Source organism: Mauremys mutica, chromosome 21, assembly GCF_020497125.1.
Source record: "Mauremys mutica isolate MM-2020 ecotype Southern chromosome 21, ASM2049712v1, whole genome shotgun sequence".
NCBI classification, from domain to species: Eukaryota; Metazoa; Chordata; order Testudines; family Geoemydidae; genus Mauremys; species Mauremys mutica.
The window spans coordinates 25,148,558-25,174,921 of NC_059092.1; the positions used below are offsets into that span (position 1 = coordinate 25,148,558).

Below are 26,364 nucleotides of genomic sequence, written 5' to 3' on the forward strand. Positions count from 1 at the left end.
GCTTTCGTGGGTGAATACCCACTTCTTTGGATGCAAGTGGTGGAAATTCCCTGGGGCAGGTATATATAAGCAAGCAAGAAGCAAGCTAGAGATAACGAGGTTAGATCAATCAGGGAGGATGAGGCCCTGTTCTAGCAGTTGAAGTGTGAAAACCAAGGGAGGAGAAACTGGTTCTGTAATTGGCAAGCCATTCACAGTCTTTGTTTAGTCCTGAGCTGATGGTGTCAAATTTGCAGATGAACTGGAGCTCAGCAGTTTCTCTTTGAAGTCTGGTCCTAAAGTTTTTTTGCTGTAGGATGGCCACCTTAAGATCTGCTATTGTGTGGCCAGGGAGGTTGAAGTGTTCTCCTACAGGTTTTTGTATATTGCCATTCCTAATGTCTGATTTGTGTCCATTTATCCTTTTCCTTAGAGACTGTCCAGTTTGGCCGATGTACATAGCAGAGGGGCATTGCTGGCATATGATGGCATATATTACATTGGTGGAAGTGCAGGTGAATGAACCGGTGATGTTGTGGCTGATCTGGTTTGGTCCTGTGATGGTGTTGCTGGTGTAGATATGTGGGCAGAGTTGGCATCGAGGTTTGTTGCATGGATTGGTTCCTGAGCTAGAGTTACTATGGTGCGGTGTGCAGTTGCTGGTGAGAATATGCTTCAGGTTGGCAGGTTGTCTGTGGGCGAGGACTGGTCTGCCACCCAAGGCCTGTGAAAGTGTGGGATCATTGTCCAGGATGGGTTGTAGATCCCTGATGATGCGTTGTAGGGGTTTTAGCTGGGGACTGTATGTGATGGCCAGTGGAGTCCTGTTGGTTTCTTTCTTGGGTTTGTCTTCCAGTAGGAGGCTTCTGGGTACACGTCTGGCTCTGTTGATCTGTTTCCTTATTTCCTCGTGCCAAACTGGACAGTCTCTAAGGAAAAGGATAAATGGACACAAATCAGACATTAGGAATGGCAATATACAAAAACCTGTAGGAGAACACTTCAACCTCCCTGGCCACACAATAGCATATCTTAAGGTGGCCATCCTACAGCAAAAAAACTTTAGGACCAGACTTCAAAGAGAAACTGCTGAGCTCCAGTTCATCTGCAAATTTGACACCATCAGCTCAGGACTAAACAAAGACTGTGAATGGCTTGCCAATTACAGAACCAGTTTCTCCTCCCTTGGTTTTCACACTTCAACTGCTAGAACAGGGCCTCATCCTTCCTGATTGATCTAACCTCATTATCTCTAGCTTGCTTCTTGCTTGCTTATATATACCTGCCCCAGGAAATTTCCACCACTTGCATCTGAAGAAGTGGGTATTCACCCACGAAAGCTCATGCTGCAAAACGTCTGTTAGTCTATAAGGTGCCACAGGATTCTTTGCTGCTTCTACAGAACCAGACTAACACGGCTACCCCTCTGATACTTGACACCATGCAAGGCACTGCATTTAGCCGTATGGAGTGGAAATCCATCAACCTCATGAAGAAACTTGCACAAATACAGACAGATATCATCTTCCTTTCCAAATGCAAACGGATGGACATCATACCTAATGGACTAAAGGTAAAAAATCCACTACTATCTACATACTACACAGACCACAGTGAGAGATTATGCCATACTCTATCGAAGAAACTGAGGAACCACCTGATCAGCATCCTATACAGCAAACAGGAAAACATCAGAAAAGAGCTGTCCAACCTGGAGACTCTCATCAATAACCAAACTTCCATACAAACGGACTTCACTAAAATAAGACAGGAGATCTACATTACTCACTTCACCTCTCTACAAAGGAAAAAGGACTGTAAGCTGTCTAAACTCCTACCTGCCACATGGGGCCACAACCGTGGTACCCCTAACCCACCCAGCAATATCGTCAATCTAGCCAACCACACACTCAGCCCAGAAGAACAGTCTGTCCTATCTCGGGGACTCTCTTTCTGCCCTGCCACCCCCACCAATATGATACAGTTCTGCGGTGATCTGGAAGCCTACTTTCACCGTCTCCGACTCAAAGAATTCTTTCAGGACAACACTGAACAGCGCACGGATACACAGTTACCCTCCCACCAACAGCACAAGAAGAAGAACTCCACATGGACTCCTCCTGAGGGTCGAAATGACAGTCTGGACCTATACATTGAATGCTTCCGCCGACGTGCACAGGCAGAAATTGTGGAAAAACATCGCTTGCCTCACAACCTAAGTCGTGCAGAACGCAATGCCATCCACAGCCTCAGAAACCATCCTGACATTATAATCAAAGAGGCTGATAAAGGAGGTGCTGTTGTCATCATGAACAGGTCTGACTACCAAAAGGAGGCCGCCAGACAACTCTCCAATACTAAATTTTACAGGCTACTTCCCTCAGATCCCACTGAGGAATACACTAAGAAACTGCACCATCTACTCAGGACACTCCCTACACTAACACCAGAACTAATCAACATACCCTTAGAGCCCCGACCAGGGTTATTCTATCTACTACCCAAGATCCACAAACCCGGAAATCCTGGACGCCCCATCATCTCGGGCATTGGAACTCTCACTGAAGGACTGTCTGGATATGTAGACTCTCTACTCAGACCCTATGCTACCAGCACTCCCAGCTATCTCCGTGACACCACTGATTTCCTGAGGAAACTACAATGCATTGGTGACCTTCCAGAAAACACCATCCTGGCCACCATGGATGTAGAGGCTCTCTACACAAACATCCCACACGCTGATGGAATACAAGCTGTCAGGAACAGTATCCCTGATGATGCCACAGCACAACTGGTTGCTGAGCTCTGTGCCTTTATCCTCACACACAACTATTTCAATTTTGCTGACAATATATATCTCCAGATCAGTGGCACCGCTATGGGCACCCGTATGGCCCCACAATATGCCAATATTTTTATGGCCAACCTGGAACAACGCTTCCTCAGCTCCCGTCCACTCACGCCCCTTCTCTACCTACGCTACATCGATGACATCTTCATCATCTGGACCCATGGGAAGGAGACTCTGGAAAAATTCCACCACGATTTCAACAGCTTCCACCCCTCCATCAACCTCAGCCTGGACCAATCTACACGGGAGGTCCACTTCCTAGACACCACGGTGCAAATAAGTGATGGTCACATCAACACCACCCTATACCGAAAACCTACCGACCGCTATGCCTACCTTCATGCCTCCAGCTTCCATCCCGGGCACACCACACAATCCATTGTCTACAGCCAAGCACTGAGGTACAACCGTATCTGCTCTAACCCCACAGACAGAGACCAACACCTAGAAAATCTCCACCAAGCATTCTTAAGACTACAGTACCCACACGAGGAAATAAGGAAACAGATCAACAGAGCCAGACGTGTACCCAGAAGCCTCCTACTGGAAGACAAACCCAAGAAAGAAACCAACAGGACTCCACTGGCCATCACATACAGTCCCCAGCTAAAACCCTACAACGCATCATCAGGGATCTACAACCCATCCTGGACAATGATCCCACACTTTCACAGGCCTTGGGTGGCAGACCAGTTCTCGCCCACAGACAACCTGAAGCATATTCTCACCAGCAACTGCACACCGCACCATAGTAACTCTAGCTCAGGAACCAATCCATGCAACAAACCTCGATGCCAACTCTGCCCACATATCTACACCAGCAACACCATCACAGGACCAAACCAGATCAGCCACAACATCACCGGTTCATTCACCTGCACTTCCACCAATGTAATATATGCCATCATATGCCAGCAATGCCCCTCTGCTATGTACATCGGCCAAACTGGACAGTCTCTAAGGAAAAGGATAAATGGACACAAATCAGACATTAGGAATGGCAATATACAAAAACCTGTAGGAGAACACTTCAACCTCCCTGGCCACACAATAGCAGATCTTAAGGGTGGCCATCCTACAGCAAAAAAACTTTAGGACCAGACTTCAAAGAGAAACTGCTGAGCTCCAGTTCATCTGCAAATTTGACACCATCAGCTCAGGACTAAACAAAGACTGTGAATGGCTTGCCAATTACAGAACCAGTTTCTCCTCCCTTGGTTTTCACACCTCAACTGCTAGAACAGGGCCTCATCCACCCTGATTGATCTAACCTCGTTATCTCTAGCTTGCTTCTTGCTTGCTTATATATACCTGCCCCAGGAAATTTCCACCACTTGCATCTGAAGAAGTGGGTATTCACCCACGAAAGCTCATGCTGCAAAACGTCTGTTAGTCTATAAGGTGCCACAGGATTCTTTGCTGCTTCTACAGAACCAGACTAACACGGCTACCCCTCTGATACATATTACTTTTCTGTGCCTCGTTTTTATCCGTGGGTGGGTCTAAAGCAATACATTACCCAGCCCTGAAGCAGGGGAGTTGTACAGTGCTTTGCGAGTCCCCCGGTGCAATGCGGGGTAAAGAAGCCGCTAATTCACCTGGTTTCTCCTTGGGGATACTTGCAGCCCGGGCTGGAGTGGCGTTTGCCTCCTATGTGGGCATGGAGTCCATCCTGAATGGCAGCTTCTTCCATGGCCAAAGGGCCACCTCTGTCTGGCGAGTTCGGATAAATTCCAGGGTGGTGAGTGCCTTCCTGACCAGCCAGGCCAAGACCGATTTCCTGGATCTGGTAAACTACACCTTCCAGACCATCATGGTAAGGCCGGCGGAACGTCCCTCCATGAACTGCGGTTCGGGTTGATTCCTCTGATGGGGATGCTGCATTGAATTAACTCGGAGGTGGGGAGGAATTCTTGTGTTCTTCTCAAGTGTGGTGCTGCCTTGGAGGGGAAGGTGGGATTGAACTCATGACTTCTTGATCAGAAAGTCTGAATTTCTCCTCCAGCTGCTAAAGGGCCAGCTCCATTAACCGACCATCAGTAGTAGATGTATGAATTTCCCGCTATTGGGCTTGAGTGACAGGGGAAGAGAGAGAGAAGAACACGGGGAGACAGTGTGGCCTAGTGGATAGCGCACTAGTGGGTGACCTGGGTTCTACTCCTGGTTCTGCTACTGGCTTGCTGGCTGACCTTTATATTTCCCCCTCCCTCACTCTGTGCCTCAGTTTCCCCAGATGTCAAATGGGTGTAATGAGAGTGATTTTTTTTTTTGAAAGTGGCTTGACTGATGGATGGAAAGCACTGAAGAGCGAGGTGTTAATACTAGGAGCAGGGATAGATTTTTCTTCTGCTTCATTAAGGCCGATGCAGAGTCTGGGAGCCCTTCAGAACCACTCCATGTGTGTTCTGTGGCCCACTCTCTGTGGGGAGCGATAGAGAGGCTGTTTACCCTCTGCCCTACTGTTCAGTATTCGTGCTAATGCACAGGCTGAAATCAGTGCCCCCTTCTGGCAGGAGCGGCTCATCGTGTGAGACAGCCCTTGCTGCCAAGTGCTTAGTCTGTCTAGACAAAGGGTGGGAGGGAAAACTGAGGCACGGAGCAGGAGAGTCACTCCATCAAGGTCACACAGCAGGCCAGGACTAAAACTCAAGTTTCCTGAGTTCCAGTCTAATACCCTGTCCACTGGTCTGCACGGCCCCTGTTAGTCTGCCTCTCAAGTGCTCTCCTGGAGTCTCTGACCCGCTCCCCTGGTACGTTTTTTCCAACCTGCGTTATTCTTGGCTTTTTCCTTTTTTGCAGCCAAGCAGCAGCCCCGACAAGCTCATCTGCGTCTCGTGGGAGGCCACGGACCGGCGTGGCAGCTGGTCTCGGGCAGGGTGCAGGGTTGTGCGTAGCAACGCCACTCACACCACGTGCAGCTGCAATCACGTCTCCAACCTGGCCATCCTCATGGCATCGGGGGAGATAACGGTAACGGGCCCGTGCTCGCAGACCGAGGCTGCGGGCTTTGCTGGGGGCAGTCGGGCATCCTCTCGGGATAGGAGAGATTGAAGGAGGACAACGCGGTAGCTCTGGGGATGTTTACGGGAAGCCCCTCCCCAGCATGGGGGGCAGCACTGGGGAAAGCGCAAAGGGGCTGGGGCGAGCACTGGAGGTGGGCATCATGGGCCGATCACAGGCGGTGCCCCATTCCATGGTCCCCTGCTGGCTCCCAGAGCCCTATGGTTGAAATAAAGGCCCCTATACAGTTATATGCCCATGTTCCCCTGGAACAGCTGCGATTATCTGTCACAGGCAGGAGTCGGGGGGAGTTCTTAGCAAAGCCCCATCTGCATTAACTGCCCCACGTGGGACGACGCGTGGCCTCCTAACGAGCCGTCTGCCCTGCCTCCCCGATAGGCAGGCTTCCCACTGTTCCTCATCTCCCACGTCGGGCTGGCCCTCTCCCTGCTGTGCCTCTTCCTCCCCATCCTCACCTTCCTCCTGTGCCGCTCCATCCGCAACGTGAACACCTCCATCCACCTGCAGGTCTGCCTCTGCCTCTTCCTGGCCGACCTGCTCTTCCTCACCGTGGTGGACAGCCCCAGCCACCAGGTAAAGCACTCCCCACCCCTCGTGTGGTGCCTAACGGGGCAGGCAGAGCAGTCTGGTAGATAGCACACTGCCTGGGGACTCTGGTGACCTGGGTTGTAGTCCTGGCTCTGCCCTGAGCCTGTTGGTGATGCTGGGCAAAGCACCTTTTGGTGCCTCAGTTTCCCTATCTGTAAAATGGGGGTAATGATACTGACCTACTTTGAAGAGCGAGCGTTTATTGGGTATGCAGCTAGCAATGGCCATCTGGGCAGAGATGAGATCCTAGGGCAAACTCCCTTCTTGCAATGGTAATTCCCAGGGGTGGGTTTCATGCAGGGGAACCAAGCCCAAGGATGCTCATTAGAGGCTGTTAAATGAAAGAATTATAGGACTAGAAGAGACCTTGACGGAGTGTGGGGGTGTCAGGGTCCTGCACTCCCCACTTCCTGCAATTCACTGTGACCCTCAGCCAGCCAGTAAAACAGAAGGTTTATTTAGACGACAGGAACACAGTCCGAAACGGGTCTTGCCGGTACAGACAACAGGACCCCCTTTAGTGAGGTCCATCTGGGGCCCCCAGGGAGGCCACAGCCCTGTTGGGAAGCCCCTCTCCATTTCTCAGCCAGCTCCAGAGGGAAACTCCCTTCAGCCTCTCCCTCGGCTCCTCCCCCAGCCTTTGTGTCCTTTGTCCAGTGTCCCGGGCAGAGGTGTTACCTGGCCTCCAACCGCCCTCCTGGGTTCTCAGGTTACATGCTCAGGTATGCTCCCTTCCCCAGTGCAGGCCGTCCCAGCAAAACTCCCCTGCAACCTTCCCAGGTCAATACTCCCCACTCAGCATTCAAACAACACATCAAGAACATTCCCACTTCATCACAGCAAGTGACCTTCCTTAGAGGTTTTTAAGGTCAGGCTTGACAAAGCCCTGGCTGGGATGATTTAGTTGGGTTTGGTCCTGCTTTGAGCAGGGGGTTGGACTAGATGACCTCCTGAGGTCCCTTCCAACCCTGAGGGCAGGTCCATACTCACCGCGCGGGTCGATGCGGAGAGTTCGACTTCTCGGAGTTCGAACTATCGCGTCTAATCTAGACGCGATAGTTGGAACTCTGGAAGCGCTCCGGTCGACTCCGGAACTCCACCACTGCAAACGGCGGTGGCGGAGTCGACCTGGGAGCCGCGGAGTTCGGTCCCGCGGCATCTGGACGGGTGAGTAGTCCGAACTAAGGTACTTCGACTTCAGCTACGCTATTCGCGTAGCTGGTCGCGTACCTTAGTTTGACACACACACACCCCCATAGTGTAGACCAGGCCTGAGATTCTATGATTCTGTGAAGTGCTTGTTAGTGCAGGCTGAAGGTCCCAGACCTCGAGTGGGCTCTTTGAAATGCCCCCCTGAGCTGGGATTTGTGTGGCAGAAGATAGTGGTGGCTACAGTGCCCCTGGTGGTAGGGTGGAGGCAATGCTCAAACGTTTAGCTGGGCTGCTGGACACAGACCCTGAGGTTCTCTCTGGTTCACCAGTTCCTGCCCTGTTCTGCATAGTGTCGCCATTAGTGGTCACCGTAAGTGCCAGCCCAGGGAACCACGTAGAAGCAGAGCTGGGATCTCTGCGCTCACGCGGGCGTTCTTCCCTCCCCAGCTGGCCTGCGCCATCATTGCTGGCCTCCTGCACTACCTTTTCTTGGCCTGCTTCGCCTGGATGTTCCTGGAGGCCGTGATGCTCTTCCTCACCGTCCGCAACCTTGGGGTCGTCAACTACTTCAGCACCCACAGCCCCAAGATGCGGCACCTGAGCCTCTTCGGCTACGGCTTCCCCGCCCTGGTGGTGGCCGTCTCGGCGGCGGTTATGCCGGAGGGCTACGGCAGCCAGGAAAAGTGAGTGCCTGAGCTGGGGATCTGGCCCTGAAGGGCATTAACATGTGTTAGGGGAGATGCAGGTTCAAGTCCCAGCTCTACTACAGGCTTGGTGCTGGGCAAGCCAATGCCTCAGTTTCCCCATGTGTGAAATGGGGATAATGGCACTGCCCTGCTGCACCGGGGCATTGGGAGACAAAATCGATTAAAGATTGTTAAATGCTACAGTGATGGGGCCTTATAAGTCCCTAGAAGTAAACAGTCCAAATCTAAGGCGTTCTCGGCCTTAAGGAAATTTGATGTATTGTGGTTAGACCTGCAGGACAAATTTGCTGTGTGAGTGCAAAAACGGGAGTGAAGAGAGTAGGTCCTGTCTTACACCAGCACTGTGTGTGTGTGTGTGTGTGTGTGTGTGTGTGTCCGTCCCAGCACGCCCCAGCAAAAGATGCTCTGGACCAGTGGGCATCTGTCTCGACAGCTGTGCTGCCGTCCTTCATGAATGAATTAATGTTTCTAGCATTTAGTCGACTGGAGCGCAGGACACCTGGGTTCTCTCTGTGGCTCTGCTCCTGACCTCTGTGCATGATCTTAACCTTGAATAAAATTAATAGATTCTATGGCCAGACCACTGTGATCATGTGGTCCGGCCTCCTGTAGAACACAGGCCAGAGAACTCCCCGAAATGAGTCACATCCCCCTTCGCTGCCTCAGTTTCCCTTCCCCCACATCATTTAGATGGTGCTGGTAGGGGCAGGGACTGTCCCTCACTCTGTGGCTCGGTAGGAGCCCCGTTGGGTAGCACTAATATCAATGGTAATCGCTGCACCAGGGTGCTGTTGTTCAGTGAACGTCACGTTAACCTTTTGTTCTTGTAGCTGCTGGCAGATAACTGCATGGAGATTAAGTCCATTAATGGCTATTAGCCAGGATGGGTAAGGAATGGTGTCCCTAGCCTCTGTTTGCCTGAGGTTGGAGATGGATGGCAGGAGAGAGATCACTTGATCATTGCCTGTTAGGTTCACTCCCTCTGGGGCACCTGGCATTGGCCATTGTCGGTAGATGGGATACTGGGCTGGATGGATGGACCTTTGGTTTGACCCAGTATGGCCATTCCTATGTTCTAACCTAAATTAATCCAAAGTTATGGCGATAGATATGAGTCAAGGAAGGCAGTAAAATATCAGAAACCTGGAAAAATCTCTGACTGGATGGGCTTAGGTGTTTGGTCACAAGCTGAGGTGGTTCAAAAGTTTTGGATTTTTTTTTAAGCAGAATTTTTTTGTTTCTTTAAACAATCAAACACAGCAAGCAGCAAATATTTGGCCACACACTTCTGAAACCCCAAAACATGTTCAGGTTTTGGCAGGCTAATTTCAGCTTTTCAATTAAAAAAAACCACAACACATTTTGAAGGAAAGCTGACATTGTCCGGGATTTTTTCTGCTTTTTAAAAACCCCTAGTTTTTGATCCAAAAAAAGTTTTGATGAAACATATTTGTCCAACTCTTTTAATGGGCTTTAGTGCCTTTTAGCACTAGCTGATGCTGAGAACCAGTGATACCTTGTAAAAGTGACTTGAGAAGAAGTTTTCACAAAACTGAGTTTGTGCCGAGATGTAGAAGGGTTTTAAATGTCTATTTTTCCCGGGGCTGCCCGGGGAGGCAAGTGGGGTAATTTGCCCCAGGGCAAAGTATTGCAACTTTATTTATGGAAGGGGCCCCCCAAAGTTGCTTTGCCCCAGGCCCCCTGAATCCTCTGGGTCCCCTGGCCCCAGAGGGAATGAACAGAAAGGGTGATCATTAAGTGATCCATTCCCGTTGCCTATTCCCAACTTCTGGCAAACAGATGCTAGGGACACCATCCCTGCCCATAGCCATTGACGGGCCTTTCCTCCATGAACTTATCTAGTTCTTTTTTTAACCATGTTATAGTCTTGGCCTTCACAACATCCTCTGGCAAGGAGTTCCACAGGTTGACTGTGTGTTGTGTGGAAAAAATACTTCCTTTTGTTTGTTTTAAACCTGTTGCCTATTAATTTCACTGGTGACCCCTAGTTCTTGTGTTATGAGAAGGAGTGAATAACACTTCCTTATTTACTTTCTCCACATCAGTCATGATTTTCTAGACCGCTATTGTATCCTCCCTTAGTCGTCTCTTTTCCAAGCTGAAAAGTCCCAGTCTTATTCATCTCTCCTCATATGGCAGCCGCTACAGACCCCTAATCATTTTTGTTGCCCTTTTTTGAACCTTTTCCAATTCCAATATATCGTTTTTGAGATGGGGCGACCACATCTGCACGCAGTGTTCAAGGCGTGGCCGTACCATGGATTTATATAGAGGCAATATGATATTTTCTCTCTTATTATCTATCCCTTCCTTAATGATTCCCAACATTCGTTTTGCTTTTTGTCTGCCGCTGCACACTGAGTGGATGCTCTCAGAGAACTCTCCACAATGACTCCAAGATCTCTTTCTTGAGTGGTAACAGCCAATCTGGATCCCATCATTTTATATGTATCATTAGGATTCTGTTTTCCAATGTGTATAACTTTGCATTTGTCCACATTGAATTTCATCTGGCTTTTTGTTGCCCAGTCACCTGGGTTTGAGAGATCCTTGTGTAGCTCTTCGCAGTCTGCCTGGGACTTAATTATCTTGAGCAACTTTGTATTTGCAAATTTTGCCACCTCTCTACTTTGATTCTAGATTAATTCCGTCCTTTTTGCCTTAACCCTCTGGATGCTGCAGTGAAAGCTTTCCAGCCTCAACACTGAAGTGTCCACCCTTAAGGACACCAGGTAATGTTGGTTTAAAAGCAGAGCTGCAAAGTATAGTTCAGTGGTGGTAAGAGGGAGGGGGCAGGGTGGGAGTCAGGACTCCTGGCTTCTGTCCCCAGCTCGGGGAGGGGAGTGGGGTCTAACAGTTAGAATTGGGAGTCGGGACTCCTGGGTTCCATTCCCAGCTCTGCTACTGGCAGTGTAACTTTGGGCAAGTCACTGTGCCTCAGTTTCCCTCTTTTAAAAACTGGGCTGAAGTGGGAGTTGTGAGCCTCCCTGAGTGCTGGGACAGCCCTTGGAGAGCCTCAGTCTGGCCGACGGCCCCCCAAGGGCAGTGCTGGATGCCCCATTGTTTGTGTCCCTCAGCCGTGGAGTGGCCAGGGTGCTAGAATGCAGGAGAGAGGGTGAGGCTGCTGCGTAGCCTGGATGGACAGATCCTCAGCTGGTGGAAGCTGGTGTCTCTCTACGGGATCTGCCGATTTGAACCAGCTGGAGATCTGCTCCCAGTGGGGCTTTCCCCCGTCTCTGACACCTTGGATTTACAAACCTGCTCTGCTCCTTGCTGTGTACCCCACACTGACACCTTCCTCATCCTGTCCCCACCTGCCCTCTGCAATGGGGCCCGGCTGGGATAGTCACCCCCAAAGCCAGGTCACATAGAAGCAAAGCTCTCTCTGTGTTTCTATGTGCCTGCAGTCAGTGCTGGCGAGTGTGTCACAGGGCTCCTTTTGCCTGATCCAGACAGGATCTGAATCCGTCCCAGCCCCTCTTAGCGAGACTTGGGTCTTTAGGAAGCATTCACCATTTCGGCCCGGACCCCCCAACTCAGCAGCCCTGCAGAGGCCTGTCATCACGGGATCTCTCCCTCTGCCTTTCTACAGGCTACTGACCTTTAAAGCCATCGCCCAAGTCTTCATTCTGGGCTGCACTTGGATTTTCGGTCTCCTCCAAATCGGCCCAGCCGCCACGGTCATGGCGTATTTATTCACCGTTGTCAACAGCCTGCAGGGAGCCTTCATCTTCCTGGTGCACTGTCTCCTCAATCGCCAGGTACCACTTAGGGCCCTTCGTCCCCTGATAGACTCAGCAGACCCCCTGCCAGCAGAGAGCAGGGCGGGCTAACGACGCTTTACTGGGCAAGATCCCCCCAAGTTTTCCCCCCAGGGTTCCCCCAGTAACAAAGCGATGGAGCAGCCCCTTGTGTGGAGAGAAAAGATGGCCCAGAGGCTGAAGCACTAGCTGAGCACTTAGGAGACTGGGCGCAATTCCACGCTGTGCTGTCGACACCTTGGGCAAGTCACTTAGCCTCTCAGTTCCCTGGAGAACTTCCCTAAAATAATCAGTCTGGCACCTCGAAGGGCTGTTAAACTCGAGGGAAAAGGCCTCCTGAGAATCCCCTTCCATGCTTATCTCCTGTAAAGACTCTGCTCCAGTGCAGGGTTGTGGATTGGGTGGAAGTCTAGAGTGCACTGCATTATGGGAATTCTCTGCTGCCACAGGAAGCCGAGTGTTAGAGCAGCCCTGAGGCTGCTCTAACTTGTACCAAGGCATAGAGGAGGAGGAGCATAAATAGCTGTAAGTCTCCGCATGGATAACAGCCAATGAGCCCCAATGACTGCATCAGGGGCTCAAGTCCCTTTTATCAGGCAGGATTAGATGCAGCTCTTGTTCATTTGCATAACGCCCAGGTGCTGAGGTGCTGGGCACGTTAGAAATGGAGATGGCCTAGAGAGTAGAGATCTCTCGGCACCACTGACTGTCTCTGCATCTCCAGGTGCGGGAGGAGTACAAGAGACGGTTCACCTGCAAACCCAAGTCCTATGTTTCCGATGTCTCCATGTCTACTTTAGCCACCAGCAGCAAAGCGGTAAGAGAGCCAATGACCCTGTGATTTTTGCCGACCCTCACCAGATGCATCCGAAAGGCTAGATCTGGGCAGGGTTGCAGCACTGGACTGGGAGTCAGGACTCCTGGGTTCTATTCCGGGCTCTGGAAGTGGGGTGAGTCTAGTGGTTAGAGCAAAGGGGGTTGGGAGTCAGGACTCCCTGGTGCAGGGCAGCCGTGATGTCTGGACTGATATAGTTAAATTTGCACAAAAGCTGGCTGCAAACCAGCCCTCAGAGACTTCAGAGCATTCGGGGAAGCTCCAGTGACACCAATAGACATGGAAATCTGCTACTCTGGGAGCTTGAAGTCTGGGTTAAATCCGAGTGCACAGAAGGCCTGATCTCACTCATCTGATATCAAAACTCTCTTGGGAGCTTGTGTTTTCCCCTCCAGAACCATGCCGGTGTCTCTCGTTCCTTGCAGGGCTGACGTTCTGGCCGGGAGGCAGGAGACGCCATCGCGCCACAGGAGAAGGAAAAGCTTATCGCAGAACTTGAATCTGCCGTCTTTAAAGTGCTTGCAGGATCAGAACTTCGAAACCAACCTGCCAGCTGGAGTGTGATCCCAGGGTTAAATCAGCGGGCTGGGAAGGGGAGAGGGATGTGAGGATTAGAGCTGGGGGTGCTGGCAGTCAGGACTCCTGGGTTCTTCTATCCCTGGCTGTGGGGTCTAGTGGTTAGAACAGGTTAAACTTCCTAGGCACGGGCCAATAGCACCTATAGTTTAATCTAGCTATAGCTTAATCCACTGCTGCTTTTTGGAGATTCCCTTTCTCCTTATTTATCATTTCCCCCCCGCCCCCAATCCTTCAGTCCCCTGAAATCTGAGCAGGTTTTGCATGTCTGCGGCATTTCAATACTGTAAAATGAGTTTGATTTTGAATGCATGACTTTGTGGTGTCTTTTTAAAACACCTTCTTGAGTGGTTTCGTTCCTACGCCCTAAAATAGACAGGCTCAATTGTGTCTCCCTCTAGTGGCTGGAAATGGGGCACAAGCAACCACATCCCAAATCCCCACAATGCTTGGTCTAAGTGCAGTTCCTAGTGCTCCCTGACAGCAAGGGGGTGCTGTCGAGCATGCCCAGTAGTGCTGTCCTATGAATTCAGTACAGCCTGCGCTCTGCCCCATGGCTGCTTAATGCAAGCCAGGATTTGGAGAGACGCCTAATGGTGACATCAGGAAGTACAGTCTGGGAGCTAGAGTGCCTGAGGGAACCAGTGGGTCTGTATCCAGCAGCTCAATACAGGACCCCTCTTTACTGGCATCCACGCAGAGTCCTGTCTTTGCTACGCCCCCCCCCCACTCTTGGAGAGCTTGGTTTTTTGGTCCATGATCTTGTTGGGCCCAGTGTGCACCCCACATGTGCAACTGCCCCTGCTGCTTTGCACCCCTGTGCTGCTGCCCCTCTGCCACCAACAGGGTGTGACTGTGCCTGGACCCCAACCTCATGTGGCCACCAGCCCCCTCCCCCCTCAGCATGGGATTGCCTCAAGAACGGTCACAGTGGGTCAGAGCAATGGTCCATTCGCCCAGTGACCTGTCTCTGACAGTGGCCAGTGCCAGACGCGTCCTAGGGAAGGAACAGAACAGGGCAATTAGCCAGCGATCCATCCCCTGACAGCCAGTCCCAGTTCTGGCCGTCGGAGGCTTAGCTGTCTTGGCTAACAGCCAGCCATGGCCCTGACCTCCAGGAACTGTTATACCTTCCCCGGCCTGTGGTGGATTATGGCACCAGCTACTAGCAAGCTGTTCAACTGGGCAGTAGGAGGCCATCTAAGCGCTTTTAGAACTACTGCTGAAAAGGGACCCAGCAGCGATCCTGGTGCATTACAGTCCAATGGGCCAGGGGGAGACGTACCTCAGGGTATGTCTATGCTGCAGCTGGGGATATGGGACTGCAGCATGGGCAGACATACAACAGCTGCTTTGTCTATCTAGCGCGAGGAGCAGGTGGCTGCCTGCTGCTTGCCCAGGACTGAGGGTACATGTTTGAGCAGCCGCGGCCCATGCTGCTGGGACGTCACTGCTTTTAATACTCGAGCTAGCTGTGATCTAGCCAGGTAAAGCTTGCTCAGATCAGGGAGTGATGGGCTGGAATGCAAGTACTGAAGATGCCACGGAAGTGCCGGAACGGTGTGCCGGAGGGTTCGGGGGCGACTCGACTGTCAGCTCAGAGGTGTTTCGAAGTGCAGCGGTCACACTTTCTGCTTGCAATGCAGATATACCCTTAGCCTCCGGGTGTTTCTTGGTTCTCATGCATGGGCAGGCAGCTCTTGGCACCCTGGCTTGTGGCTTCAAAGGGGAAGTTTTCACAAGAAGGGTCACCATCCTGCACCAGGGTGATATGAAGAGGCTGCTGTGAGAAACCAAGGAGGGGAACTGAGCTCTGGCAGGGAGATAAGGCAGCAGAAAGCTGCAGGGATAAAGCAGAGAGATTGGTGCTGCATGATGTGTTAACCCTCGCTGTGCTGGGTGGATGGGGATTCATAGTATGTCGCCTCTTCTCTCCCCCCCCCCAACTTCCCATTGTTCGCCCCACCAGGGTTCTTGGTCTCCACAGCTGTCCCCTAGCAGCCGAGCACGCGATCCGCTGTGATGTGTTACCTCAGGTCCTCTGAGGCATAGTGCTGCGAACACAGGGCCTAGGGCAGTGGCAGGAACGCTGGCAGTCAGGTGCTAGACCCCTGTCTGGCTGGCCCAGTTGGGCCCCATGACTTCTACTTCAGACCTATCCAGAAGTGAGAGTCATTCCAGAGCAGAGGAGGGCTTGTAAGGGGAGACCCTGCAGCAGCTAAGTCAGAAGAAATGTTGTGTTCCCTCTATTCTGGGGCCATTCAGAACTCTGCCAAACCCTCGGTGTAAGTTAGAGCAGCCTTGAGGCTGTTCCAACTTATGCTACAACCTGTAGCCTCCTGGGTAGCAGGGAAAAGCTGCAGTGTAATGTACTCTGGTCATGCCCCTGATTTGCCCTCCACTCCGGGAGCAGGGGGATGCAGGACCCGTACTCCAGCTAGCGAGGCCCCCTGACCACGGAACCTTTACAAAGGATGGCCATTTCTGCCAACTTTACAACCTAAAAGGGCTGGTTTAAAATCGAGATGGGGCACAGAGTCTTTGTTTCCCTTTCTATAAGCTGTACAGTCAGCTCCGAGCCCCAGAACGACTTCCTACTCCAGGAGGAAAGGCAAAAGTGATAGGCAAAAAGGTCAGAGTTAGTTACCAAAACAAAATATAAGCACGCATCTGAACTCTTGACCCTATTAGACTGGGCAACATTTAGATGAAGCAGTTTTTCTCACCCCGCTGGATATTGCGGTTCATAGTATACAGATTCAGTGATGAGCTGCCAAAATCTTAACAACCAGTCCCAATAAAAAGTTCTGATTTAAGGTGGGGGGAAGCAGGGGAGGGCCCGGGGGAGAGATCTTCTTGGGGCCGGGGGCCTCTGCAGGGCCCAGGCCAATTGCCCCACTTGCCCCCTCCCCTCCCCTCTGGCCAGCCCTGGAGCTTGCAGCAGGACACCCTCCCCCACGCCCACCACCTTGCCGGGCCTCTCAAAAAGCGGCAGCAGGACGACTCCGGAGCTCAGCTGAGCTGCCCAGCTGGTGCCGGTGGCTGGCCACGCTGCAGCTGTGGGGAAGCAGGGGAAGGGCCGGGGGATCCTCAGCCTCCCCAGCTGGGAATCCTGGGAGCAACAGGATGGTCCGGCCCGCGGGCTGGAGTTCTTTGCCCACCCCCTGGCCCTCTAACAACCAGTTCTCCACAGAGGTCTAATTTTAGCAACCGGTTCTTGGGAACCTGTGGGAACCGGCTCCAGCTCACCACTGCACAGGTTTCACCCTTGAAATCTGGGCCAGTTCCCTCAGTTGGAGTCTTCAGAGTGTCCTTGTTGCTTGCAGCAGAGGTGGGTGAAGGAGAAAGACCCAGCATGTGGCCACTGGGTTCTGTTTTATACCCTCCGTCCCATGTGCTTGGGGAGCACAAGTCCAGGCATGTCTGGGGGGGCCTTGCTGAGTCTCCAGGCAGGGCTGAGCAGTTCCCCTGGTGTGGCCTCATGCAGGTGAGTCATCGCATTGTAGCTCCCTTCCTGGACAATGGCTGTTGATGGGTTGTTTGACACCCCGCCCTGGTGTTAGTTACTTTCCTTGCTGTTGACTCTGGGGACAGAATCTCTGGCTGATTCCTCAACTTACAGCATGTTTTAGTGACAACCATACACACAATTCTCATAACTTCATGTGCATTAATGCTATACACCAGGGGTCGGCAACCTTTCAGCAGTGGTGTGCCGAGTCTTCATGTATACACTCTAATTTAAGGCTTTCTGTGCCGGTAATACATTTGAATGTTTTTAGAAGGTCTCTCTATAAGTTTATAATATATAAGGTGACCATTTTTTTCAAATTTAAAACCAGGACATGCCGAGTATTGCCGAGATCCGACGACAAGAACCGTCGTGTAAAATAAAACTAAAGCTAGAATAAATTAATAAAATTGATTTAGGCTGGTTTATCAAGGATTGATTTGATGTACTCAATCTTTTGATAAATTAATATTTTTTGATTTTGTAGTCCTAAACTGTACTGGTTACATCTCACGACTAACCAGACCAATGTCCAAAAAACCAGTACGTATGGTCACTTTAATAATATATAACCAAACTACTGTTATATGTAAAGTAAACAAGGTTTTCAAAATGCTTCAAAAGCTTTATTTTAAATTAAATTAAAATGCAGATCTTATTAGTTTAGTGTGATCCTTGCCCTGGCTTTTCCTTGCTGAGTTTTCCAGTGTCTGGTGGCACCTATTTAGATACTTTCAGCTGCACACAGGCTTCTGAGTTATAAGTTGATAACCAGCTGGCAGGAGGTCAGCAGCTGGAACCTCAGATCAGCAGCTGAGGTGAGTGGAGCTGGCGGCCGGTAGGGCTGAGCAGGGCCGGAAGCCTGGATCCTGTCTGGCAGGAGGCCTGTGCTGGAACCCAAACTGGAAGCAAGGTGAGTGGGGCTGCAGGGACCCCGACTGGCAAGGGGCCAGCAGCCAGAACCCCAGAGCAGTGGTGGGCTGACCACCTCCGCTCTGGGGTTTCCACTACCAGCTCCTGCCAGCTGGGGTCTCAGCCCGCTGCCAACCTGGGGTTCCTTCCCCCAGGCCAGCAGCGGGTGCTGAGTGGGACCGGCGGCAGGACCCCGGCTGGCAGGAGCTGGTGGTGGAAACCCCAGAGCGGTGGCAGGCTGAGCAGCTCAGCCCGCCCCCGCTCTGGGGTTTCGGCTGCTGGATTCTTGCCAGCTGGGGTCTCAGCCCACTGCCAGCCTGGGGTTCCATCCCCCAGGCCAGCAGCGGGTGCTGAGTGGGGCTGAGTGGGGCCGCGTGCCATGAGAAATCGGCACACGTGCCGGAGGTTGCCGACCCCTGCTATACATATATAGATAGAGAAATGACTTTCAGCAGAGCGTAACCTTTCCCCTGATACCTTGCAAGGCCTGTTTTATATGTAAGATCACGATTATATAAAAATGAAGAATATGGGGGTTACAGGGCGTTCCCCCAAGCTATAGAATGTTACATGTGGTTCCCAGGAACCATCCATGAGGTTATTTAAAGCCTTCACAACCCACTACAATTATTAGCCAGTTTCAGTTCCTGAAAGGCAAGGAGCACAGTTTCCCCTGCTACTTTCCTTCCTGTAGATTGCTGGGAGGTAGGCAAGGGAGCTGGAACTATTTTTCTAGTGGGAAGCGGGGTGCTGCTGATGGAAACCATGTATTTGGTAAAAAGAATGAGGAGTACTTGTGGCACCTTAGAGACTAACAAATTTATTTGAGCATAAGCTTTCATGGGCTAAAGCCCACTTCATCAGATGCATGCAGTGGAAAATACAGTAGGAAGATATGTATATATAGAGAGAGAACATGAAAAAATAGGTGTTGCCATACCAACTCTGATGAGACTAATTGATTAAGGTGTGCTATTATCAGCAGGAGAATGTAACCTTTTGTAGTGATAATCAGGGTGGCCCATTTGAAACAGTTGACAAGAACGTGTGAGTAACAGTAGGGGGAAATTAACATGGGGAAATAGTTTTTAGTTTGTGTAATGACTCATCTACTCCCAGTCTTTATTCAAGCCTAATTTAACGGTGTCCAGTTTGCAAATTAATCCTAGTTCTGCAGTTTCTCGTTGGAGTCTGTTTTTGAAGTTTTTTGTTGAATAATTGTGACTTTTAGGTCTGTAATCGAGTGACCAAGGATATTGAAGTGTTCTCTGACTGGTTTTGACGTCTGATTTGTTTGCATTTATTCTTTTGCATAGAAGCTGTCTGGTTTGGCCAATGGAGCCAATGGAGTGGATGAGTCATTCTGAAACATGTATTTGGTGTTTGTTATTACTACTTCAACCTGAAGGGCATGGCAGCACCCCTAGTTCCAGCATCACTGGAGGTAGGTTTACCCTCATAACAAACATTAGCTAGATGCTTAGAGGCCATCGTGGGCAGGGGAGGTGTATCTGTTCCAAGAGAGACACAGTTGAGATACGGAACTGTGATAAAAAGCCCCGGTAAAAACTGTGTCACTCAGCAAACTTCCCCTGAGAAAAATCACAAGAGGACAGAGTAGATGCGGTATTCTTGTCTTGTTGCAGAAGGCAGTGGCCACCATGAAGCAGCTCATCTCCCACCTTCTGGGTAAGTTTGAAAGGAATTGGGTTATTTCTTCCAAGGGGGCTTGGCAAAAAAGAACCTTAGCTTAAGTTCTCTGGGGCAGGAAACCTGTCTTTATTCTCTGTTCAAACAGCGCCCAGCACAAGGGTCCCTGACCGGCTGCTGCCATAATAATTGTGTTGGGTTCTCTGTAGGGCCCTTCACTGATAGGCATTCGGCCGAGATCTGTGACTCTTGAAATGAACACTCATTTGATCAATGACCTGGAAGAAAACATAAAATCATCACTGATAAAGTTAAAGAAACACAGATTCTAAGGCCAGACAGGACTAGTGTGAGCATCTAGTCTGACCTCCTGTCTACATAGACCAGAGAACTACCCCCAAAATAATTCCTAAGGCCAATCTTTTAGAAACACGTCCAATCTTGATATTAAAATCGTCAGGGATGGGAAATCGACCATTGGTAAATTGTTCTAATGCAGTGGTTCCCAAACTTGTTCCATCGCTTGTGCAGGAAAAGCCCCTGGCGGGCCGGGGCGGTTTGTTTACCTGCCATGTCTGCAGGTTTGGCCGATCACGGCTCCCAGTGGCCGCGGTTCGCTGCTCCAGGCCAATGGGAGCTGCTGGAAGCGGTGCGGGCTGAGGGACGTGCTGGCTGCCGGCCTCTGGACTAGATGATCAGTGATCTCTTCTGGCCTCTAAATCTATGAATACGCTGGTGGCTAGGCCTGGTGTAGATTTATTATTAGTCATTACTAGCTAATAAGCAAGTCCGTGTGCTACCTATCATACTGAATCCTTTGCTATTTATCATTCCATGTCGATTATGAATTCTTTCTTATGGCTTGTGAATCAACACGTTACTGATATTCTTACAGCTGCACCTGGCAGATTAGAGCCCCATTGTGCTAAGTGCTGTAAAGCTAAATAGCAAAAGACAATTCCCACCCTGAAGGGATTATGCTCTTTTTGGCCCTGATTCTGAAAGGAGCCCCCTATGGAGTCCAATTGACTTTAATGGGCGTAGGGATCTCCTAATATGATGATCATCGCAGGATTAGGGCCTTAGCTAGAGAGAAGGAGGGTAAAGAGCAGAGGTGGGGTGGGAGGACAGAATAAGAAAGACACAAGCAGGCTGAGTTGTCTGCGTGCGTTGAGAGTCTTGTTCCTAGGGGTATGCACAGGTTTTCCAGGGGGTATTTCAACTCATCTGGATATTTGCCTAATTTTACAACAGGTGAGATAAAAAGCACTAGCGAAGTCAGTACACACTAGATACAATCAACTTAGGCTTGAATAGGGACTGGGAATGGCTGAGCCATTACAAACATTGAATCTATCTCCCCTTGTAAGTATTCTCACACTTCTTATCAAACTGTCTGTACTGGACTATCTTGATTATCACTTCAAAAGTTTTTTTCTCTTACTCAATTGGTCTCTCAGAGTTGGTAAGACCACTGCCACCTTTTCATGCTCTCTGTATGTTTATATATATCTCCTCAATATAAGTTCCATTCTATGCATCTGAAGAAGTGGGCTGTAGCCCACGAAAGCTTATGCTCAAATAAATTTGTTAGTCTGTAAGGTGCCACAAGTACTCCTGCTCTTAGTGCAAACTAAATTTTCATACGGACAATGGCTTGTTTATACTGCTCTATGTACTATTCCCTAATGTAAGTACAGTATTTATATTCCAATTGATTTATTTTATAGTGATATCATAACAATGAGAGTCAGACATTTTTCAGTAACAGCGTGCTATGATACTTTTGTATTTTTATGTTTGATTTTGTAAGCAAGTAGTTTTTAAGCGAGGTGAACTTGGGGGTACGCAAGACAAATCAGGCTCCTGAAAGGGGTGCAGTAGTCTGGTAAGTTTGAGAACCGCTGTGTAACTCATGATGCAACTCAGAGAAGCCATATAACAAATGGTGGATTTAGTCAGTAAAACTTCCTTAGGACATGGGACCATCTGGGTCATTGAGTCCAGGCCTCTGCTGTTGTATACGGTCTCATCATAGAACAGAATTATATGACTAGGGTGAATTCCATCTTCAGACTAGTTGGGTTATTTGCCACCACTAGTCCTATTGGAAACCTGTTCCAGATCCTCCTTCCTCTAACGTCCAGCCATCTTACAGCCACAAGGGAAAATACCTCATGTAATGGGCTGCACAGTGCTGGATCGCAAACACAAAGCGGTGAGAGCTGGGAAAAGCCCATGGCCAAGGGTTGGGAGCTCCTCTGCTTCTATTGTGCCGGGCATGACCCGTTGTTCTATTGTAAACTGCTGAATCCGTTGGGGGTAAAATAAGGATCAGGTGAAAATATTTTTGATCCAAAAAGGTTTGGTCCCTTTATCTTTACCATGTGCCTCTGCATTTCTTAGTTCCAGCTGAGTGTGGGAGAGGAAGCATTAAGTAGCCATTCTCTGGGGCTGCTGCAGTGCAGCCAGGGCCGGCTCTAGCTATTCTGCCGGCCCCCCCCCCCCCGAGCGGCACCGACCGCAGCCCGAGCCCCCGCCCCCCCCAGGGGCGCGGCCCCCAGCCCCCAGTCCCCGCCCCCCGATCAGCGCAGCGCCGCCCCCCCCCAGGGAGGCGGCCCGCAGCCCGAGCCCCCGCCCCCGGGGGAGACGAAGAGCCGCCGGAGCCCCCCCAAGCCACGCGCCCGGCCCGCGGCCTTAGCCCCGCCCCCCTCCCCTCCAGAGCGACGCAGCCCGAGCCCCCCGAGCGGCCCTAGCCCCCGCCCCCCTGAGTGGCGCGGCACGAGCCCTCCTCCCCGAGCAGAGGAGCGCCGCCCTAGCCCCCCCGAGCGGCACGGCCCAAGCCCCCCGAGTGGCGCGAGCACTCCCCCCCCAGCGTCGCGGCCCGCCGCCTGAGGCCCCGCCCCCCTCCCGAGCGGCGCGACCCGAGCCCCCACCAACGGCGCGGCCTGCCCTAATCTCCACCCCCCCCAATGGCACGGCCGGTGCCGCCCCCTCCCAAGGCGCCGTCCCAAGCATGTGCTTGGTAGGCTGGTGCCTAGAGTGCAGCGAACAGAAGTAAACTTCTAAGAATTCCTCCTGCGTTCCCAGCTCCAGAGGGGTTTTTGCTGAGCAGTTGGGCTTCTGATGGTGGCATCCAAACCATGTATCTGAGGCTCAGGTTTCAATGAAGGTAGCAGAGGGTCAGTTGATTCACAGCAGTACTACGGCAGCAGGTTACAAGGAAGTGGCTTTCACACTGTGTTCTGAGATGATCTGATAAATGTGCAGTGGGGATATTAGGTAATAGGAGAAGTGAGTCAGTCTCTTACAGTGTAGGCGTAGGAACGAGACAAACCTGAGTGTCCTCACTCAGTGTTAGCGCAGGCAAAGCTCCCTTTGGGTTTAACGACTGAGGCCAGCTCATCAATTGCTGTAGCTCTGCTAAAGTCAATAGAGCCACACTGGTTTGTAGCCTGAGCACAACTTGATTTTTTTTTTTTTAATTTCAGTTACAATTTTCTTGGTTGTGGGAAACTATGGAGGGGTCAGGCCATGGGGGAAGTCAGCCAATATTTGTTTAATGACAGTAGACCTTGAGATTCAAAAAGTTAAAGCTCTGTAATTGTTAAAACACAAATTGTCAATATCAAGTCACAATATATACAGTAAAGATCCTGAAATCAAACCGTAATAAGTTCTCAAGCAGCATTTTTCTTATTTTTCCTATCGGTCAATTTCAATAGTTATTGATGGAAATATTATTTTATGGGTTTCGGTTTGTATGGCGAAATTGACGTTTACCAACATCTACCAATAAAAATTGAATCCTTCCAACCTTACTGGTTTACAGGTCCCCATCCTCCCCATGAGGACGGTTTGATCCTCTGAAAATCCCCCCAAATTGCTTTTATTATCTATACACTATATTTCAGCCATGCTTGGGGGTCTCCACCAGTATCAGAGCCTTTCTCTGCTAGGCGCTGTAGGGACACAATGACTTGAACTTACAGTCTAAATAGAAAAGATGGACCAAGCGGAAACTGAGAGGGGTAAGGACTTGTCCAAGGTCAACTGTCAGGTCAGTGACTGAGCCAGAAATAATACCTTGATCTCCCAGCCTACTGCTCTATCCACTAGGCCACGCAGCCTCCTACAGGATAACAGCACTAAAACCCAGTGCAGTAAGAGCATCCTTGGTTGTTTTTCCTCTTTCAGGCTTTTGCTGGCTCGTCTGCTTCACGGGGACTCAATGTTTCACCAGCGATGGTAAGTGGATGCCAAGAAACATGGACAAAATACTCCAGATCTGAACCCAGGTGTATCCTTCCAGCCTTGGCTCCCCAGAAATGTGCACCTTATACTCCTCAGTAGACCCTTGGACAGTATAAGCTCATAGATAGTCTGACTTTCCAACAAAGGGTAATGTTTATGCATCAGCCTTTGTTATCTTAAGTAGAGGTTTCCCAAACACTTCAGTGAAACAAAATGGTTTAAATAAAACAGTATTAATGAGAGAGAGAGAGATTTTAAGTGGTAAGGCACAAAAGCCAGAATTGGTTACAAAAGAAATAAAAAGATAAAACCTCAAGCTAACTTCTAAATTTGAGCAATCTAAATAAGATTTGAAACCAACATCCCTCTTACCACACCAGGCAGTTCTCAGTTCACAGGCTGGATTTCCTTTCATTCTGGGACCACTCCCCTTAGTTAGGTGTTTTTCAAGGATTCATTGATGTTATAAGCAGAGAGATAAGGCATTTTTGTCCTGCTCTTTATACCTCAATCCTTGTGTGCTGGAAATACACTTGCTGGGTCCTGTGGGTAGGCAGTATTTGAGCACTAAACTGTCTTTCAGCTGATTTGTAAATTTCCTTTTGAGAACTCTCCAGTTGCTTAATCTCCAGTTAATCAGGGGATTTCTTTTAGCATGTTGCTGGATAGCGAGTCTGTCCTTGTCTCTGAGGAACTTGCTTATGAGGACTACCCAGGAATTACAACCTATTTTAGTAATAATCATACGGGAAAATCTCATAATTTCACGTGCAGTTTTTGTTATACATATTTCAACAGGACAATAACATTAATCAGATTGAGTTTCCAAATGATACCACACATGGCATACTTTGTACAAAACAGATCATAGCCATATAAAAGTGGTGAACATGGGGTAGAGGGTGTCACACCTACCGTTCTCATGTCCTCTTGTTTTTCCTGGCTTCAGGGGAGAGGGATGGAGGCCTTTTCTTGATCCTTTGCCTGATGTGTTGAGAAGAGTGGCCAGCTGCCTTAGTCTTCCCAATTCAGCCACCTGCTCTGTTATGTCCACTCTTTCTCCCTCCTTGCATGATTAACTAGCTTAATGAATGAACATGAACCACACTGAAGAAGTGAAACAAAAGGTGCAAAAGGTTATCTGTTGCTCTCTTTAAATGACATGGTTCCTTCTTCCTTTCACAGATGACATGTGTCAGTATTCGACTACTTGTCCTTCTTTTGCAACCTGTGAAAACATCACCACGGGCTACCACTGCACCTGCAAACGTGGGTATATATCTAGTTCTTTGGAGGAACACTTCACTAATCCAGCAGTGAAGTGCGTTGGTGAGTATCGGCTCCGGAGCCCAGCTAAGTGAGCGGGAACTCTGTAATGGGGCGAGTGTAATGTACGTTGCTCTAATGCCATTGGGACCAGCTCTTGCACTTGCCAGAAAAGTTATGTATCAGTGTACTCCACTGACTGGTGAGCATGCTGCAGTGATTAAGGGTACGTCTACACTTCCATCGAGCTAGCATGCTAACAACAGAGGGTAACCAAGCAGGTGCGAGTGGTGGGAAGGAACTGAGACTGGAAACCAGTGTGTGGAAGTAGGGTGGGGAGACAGATCTGTCCAGGCAACAGGATGCAGGGGGAAGATGGGACTGGCCACATAAATAGATTGGGTCAAGGAGCTGGGCTGGGAGACCAACAATGAGATTGGATTAATTATCTGGGGAGGGACAGTGGGACTCTGTGGGACTGGGGAATGTTGGGGGGCTGGAAGTGGGCACAGCTAGAAACTAAGAGAGGAGGAGAGAGACAAATGGAATGAGGAGCCGAGATGCAGGGGAACTGGAACTGGCTGTGAAAGGAGACCAGGACTGGGATGAGACACCTGAGGCATTCAGATTGGAACGGGGATAAGAGCCAGGGATGGGAAGAGACAGCACTGGGAGAGGGACATGTGCAGTGGGGTTTGTGGCTGAAGGGGCCGAGCTTAGGTATGAGCAGGCAGAAGAGTCTGTGCCCAGTAGTGGACACTCCCCTCCAGAGCCTGGAATGGGAGCCAAGATTCCAGCTCTTCTGACTCCCCACCCGGCACCTGGCCAGGCTTCGTTCCGTCAGTTCTGCATGACTTCCTAGGCGTGGGTAAGTGTCCCAGCAGGAAATCTTGGCCTTGCCAGGCCACTCACACCATGACCTTTGGAGTTACTTTTATGCTTGCAATGATGGCCATGCATTGAGCACCGGAGTCAAGATCTTTACTGATAGCAACATAACCAGAACCCTTCAAAGTTATTTCTTGCTGCTGCTGGTGGTGGACATGGATCTTAAGACAAAGCGGTGACCCTAGCAGGGGATTAGTCTGTTTCTGGACTAAAACTCACTGTAGCCTGTTCACAGGATTAGAACTTCCCTTCCCGCAACTCCCATCCTTTATTCCTACTGTGAAATTCCCCAGGGTGCAACCTGAATTGCTGTGTCCCCTTTACTCTCTAGCCTCGTGTTCCTTTTATGATGCTTTACTGTCAGACCAGCTACTCCTGGCCTCCTCATGCAC

General features: G+C 50.2%; 2 protein-coding genes across 2 annotated transcripts in view; both read left to right on the plus strand.

Moving 5' to 3' along the window:
• The first annotated feature begins 4,400 nt into the window (after positions 1–4,400).
• LOC123354520 (adhesion G protein-coupled receptor E1-like) lies at positions 4,401–13,477 on the plus strand. The gene is given in 9 exon segments (XM_044996640.1): positions 4,401–4,646; positions 5,630–5,800; positions 6,230–6,424; positions 8,039–8,274; positions 8,911–8,917; positions 10,960–11,051; positions 11,912–12,080; positions 12,805–12,897; positions 13,341–13,477. Coding segments are annotated over 9 exon segments (1,215 nt in total). The 3' UTR covers positions 13,347–13,477.
• A 6,098-nt stretch (positions 13,478–19,575) lies between these two features.
• LOC123354521 (adhesion G protein-coupled receptor E1-like) overlaps positions 19,576–26,364 on the plus strand; it is a 32,334-nt gene continuing 25,545 nt past the window's right edge. The window contains exons 1-3 of the mRNA XM_044996641.1: positions 19,576–19,603; positions 23,762–23,812; positions 25,004–25,147. Of these exons, the coding sequence (XP_044852576.1) occupies positions 19,576–19,603; positions 23,762–23,812; positions 25,004–25,147 (223 nt within the window). The remainder of the gene's footprint in view (positions 19,604–23,761; positions 23,813–25,003; positions 25,148–26,364) is intronic.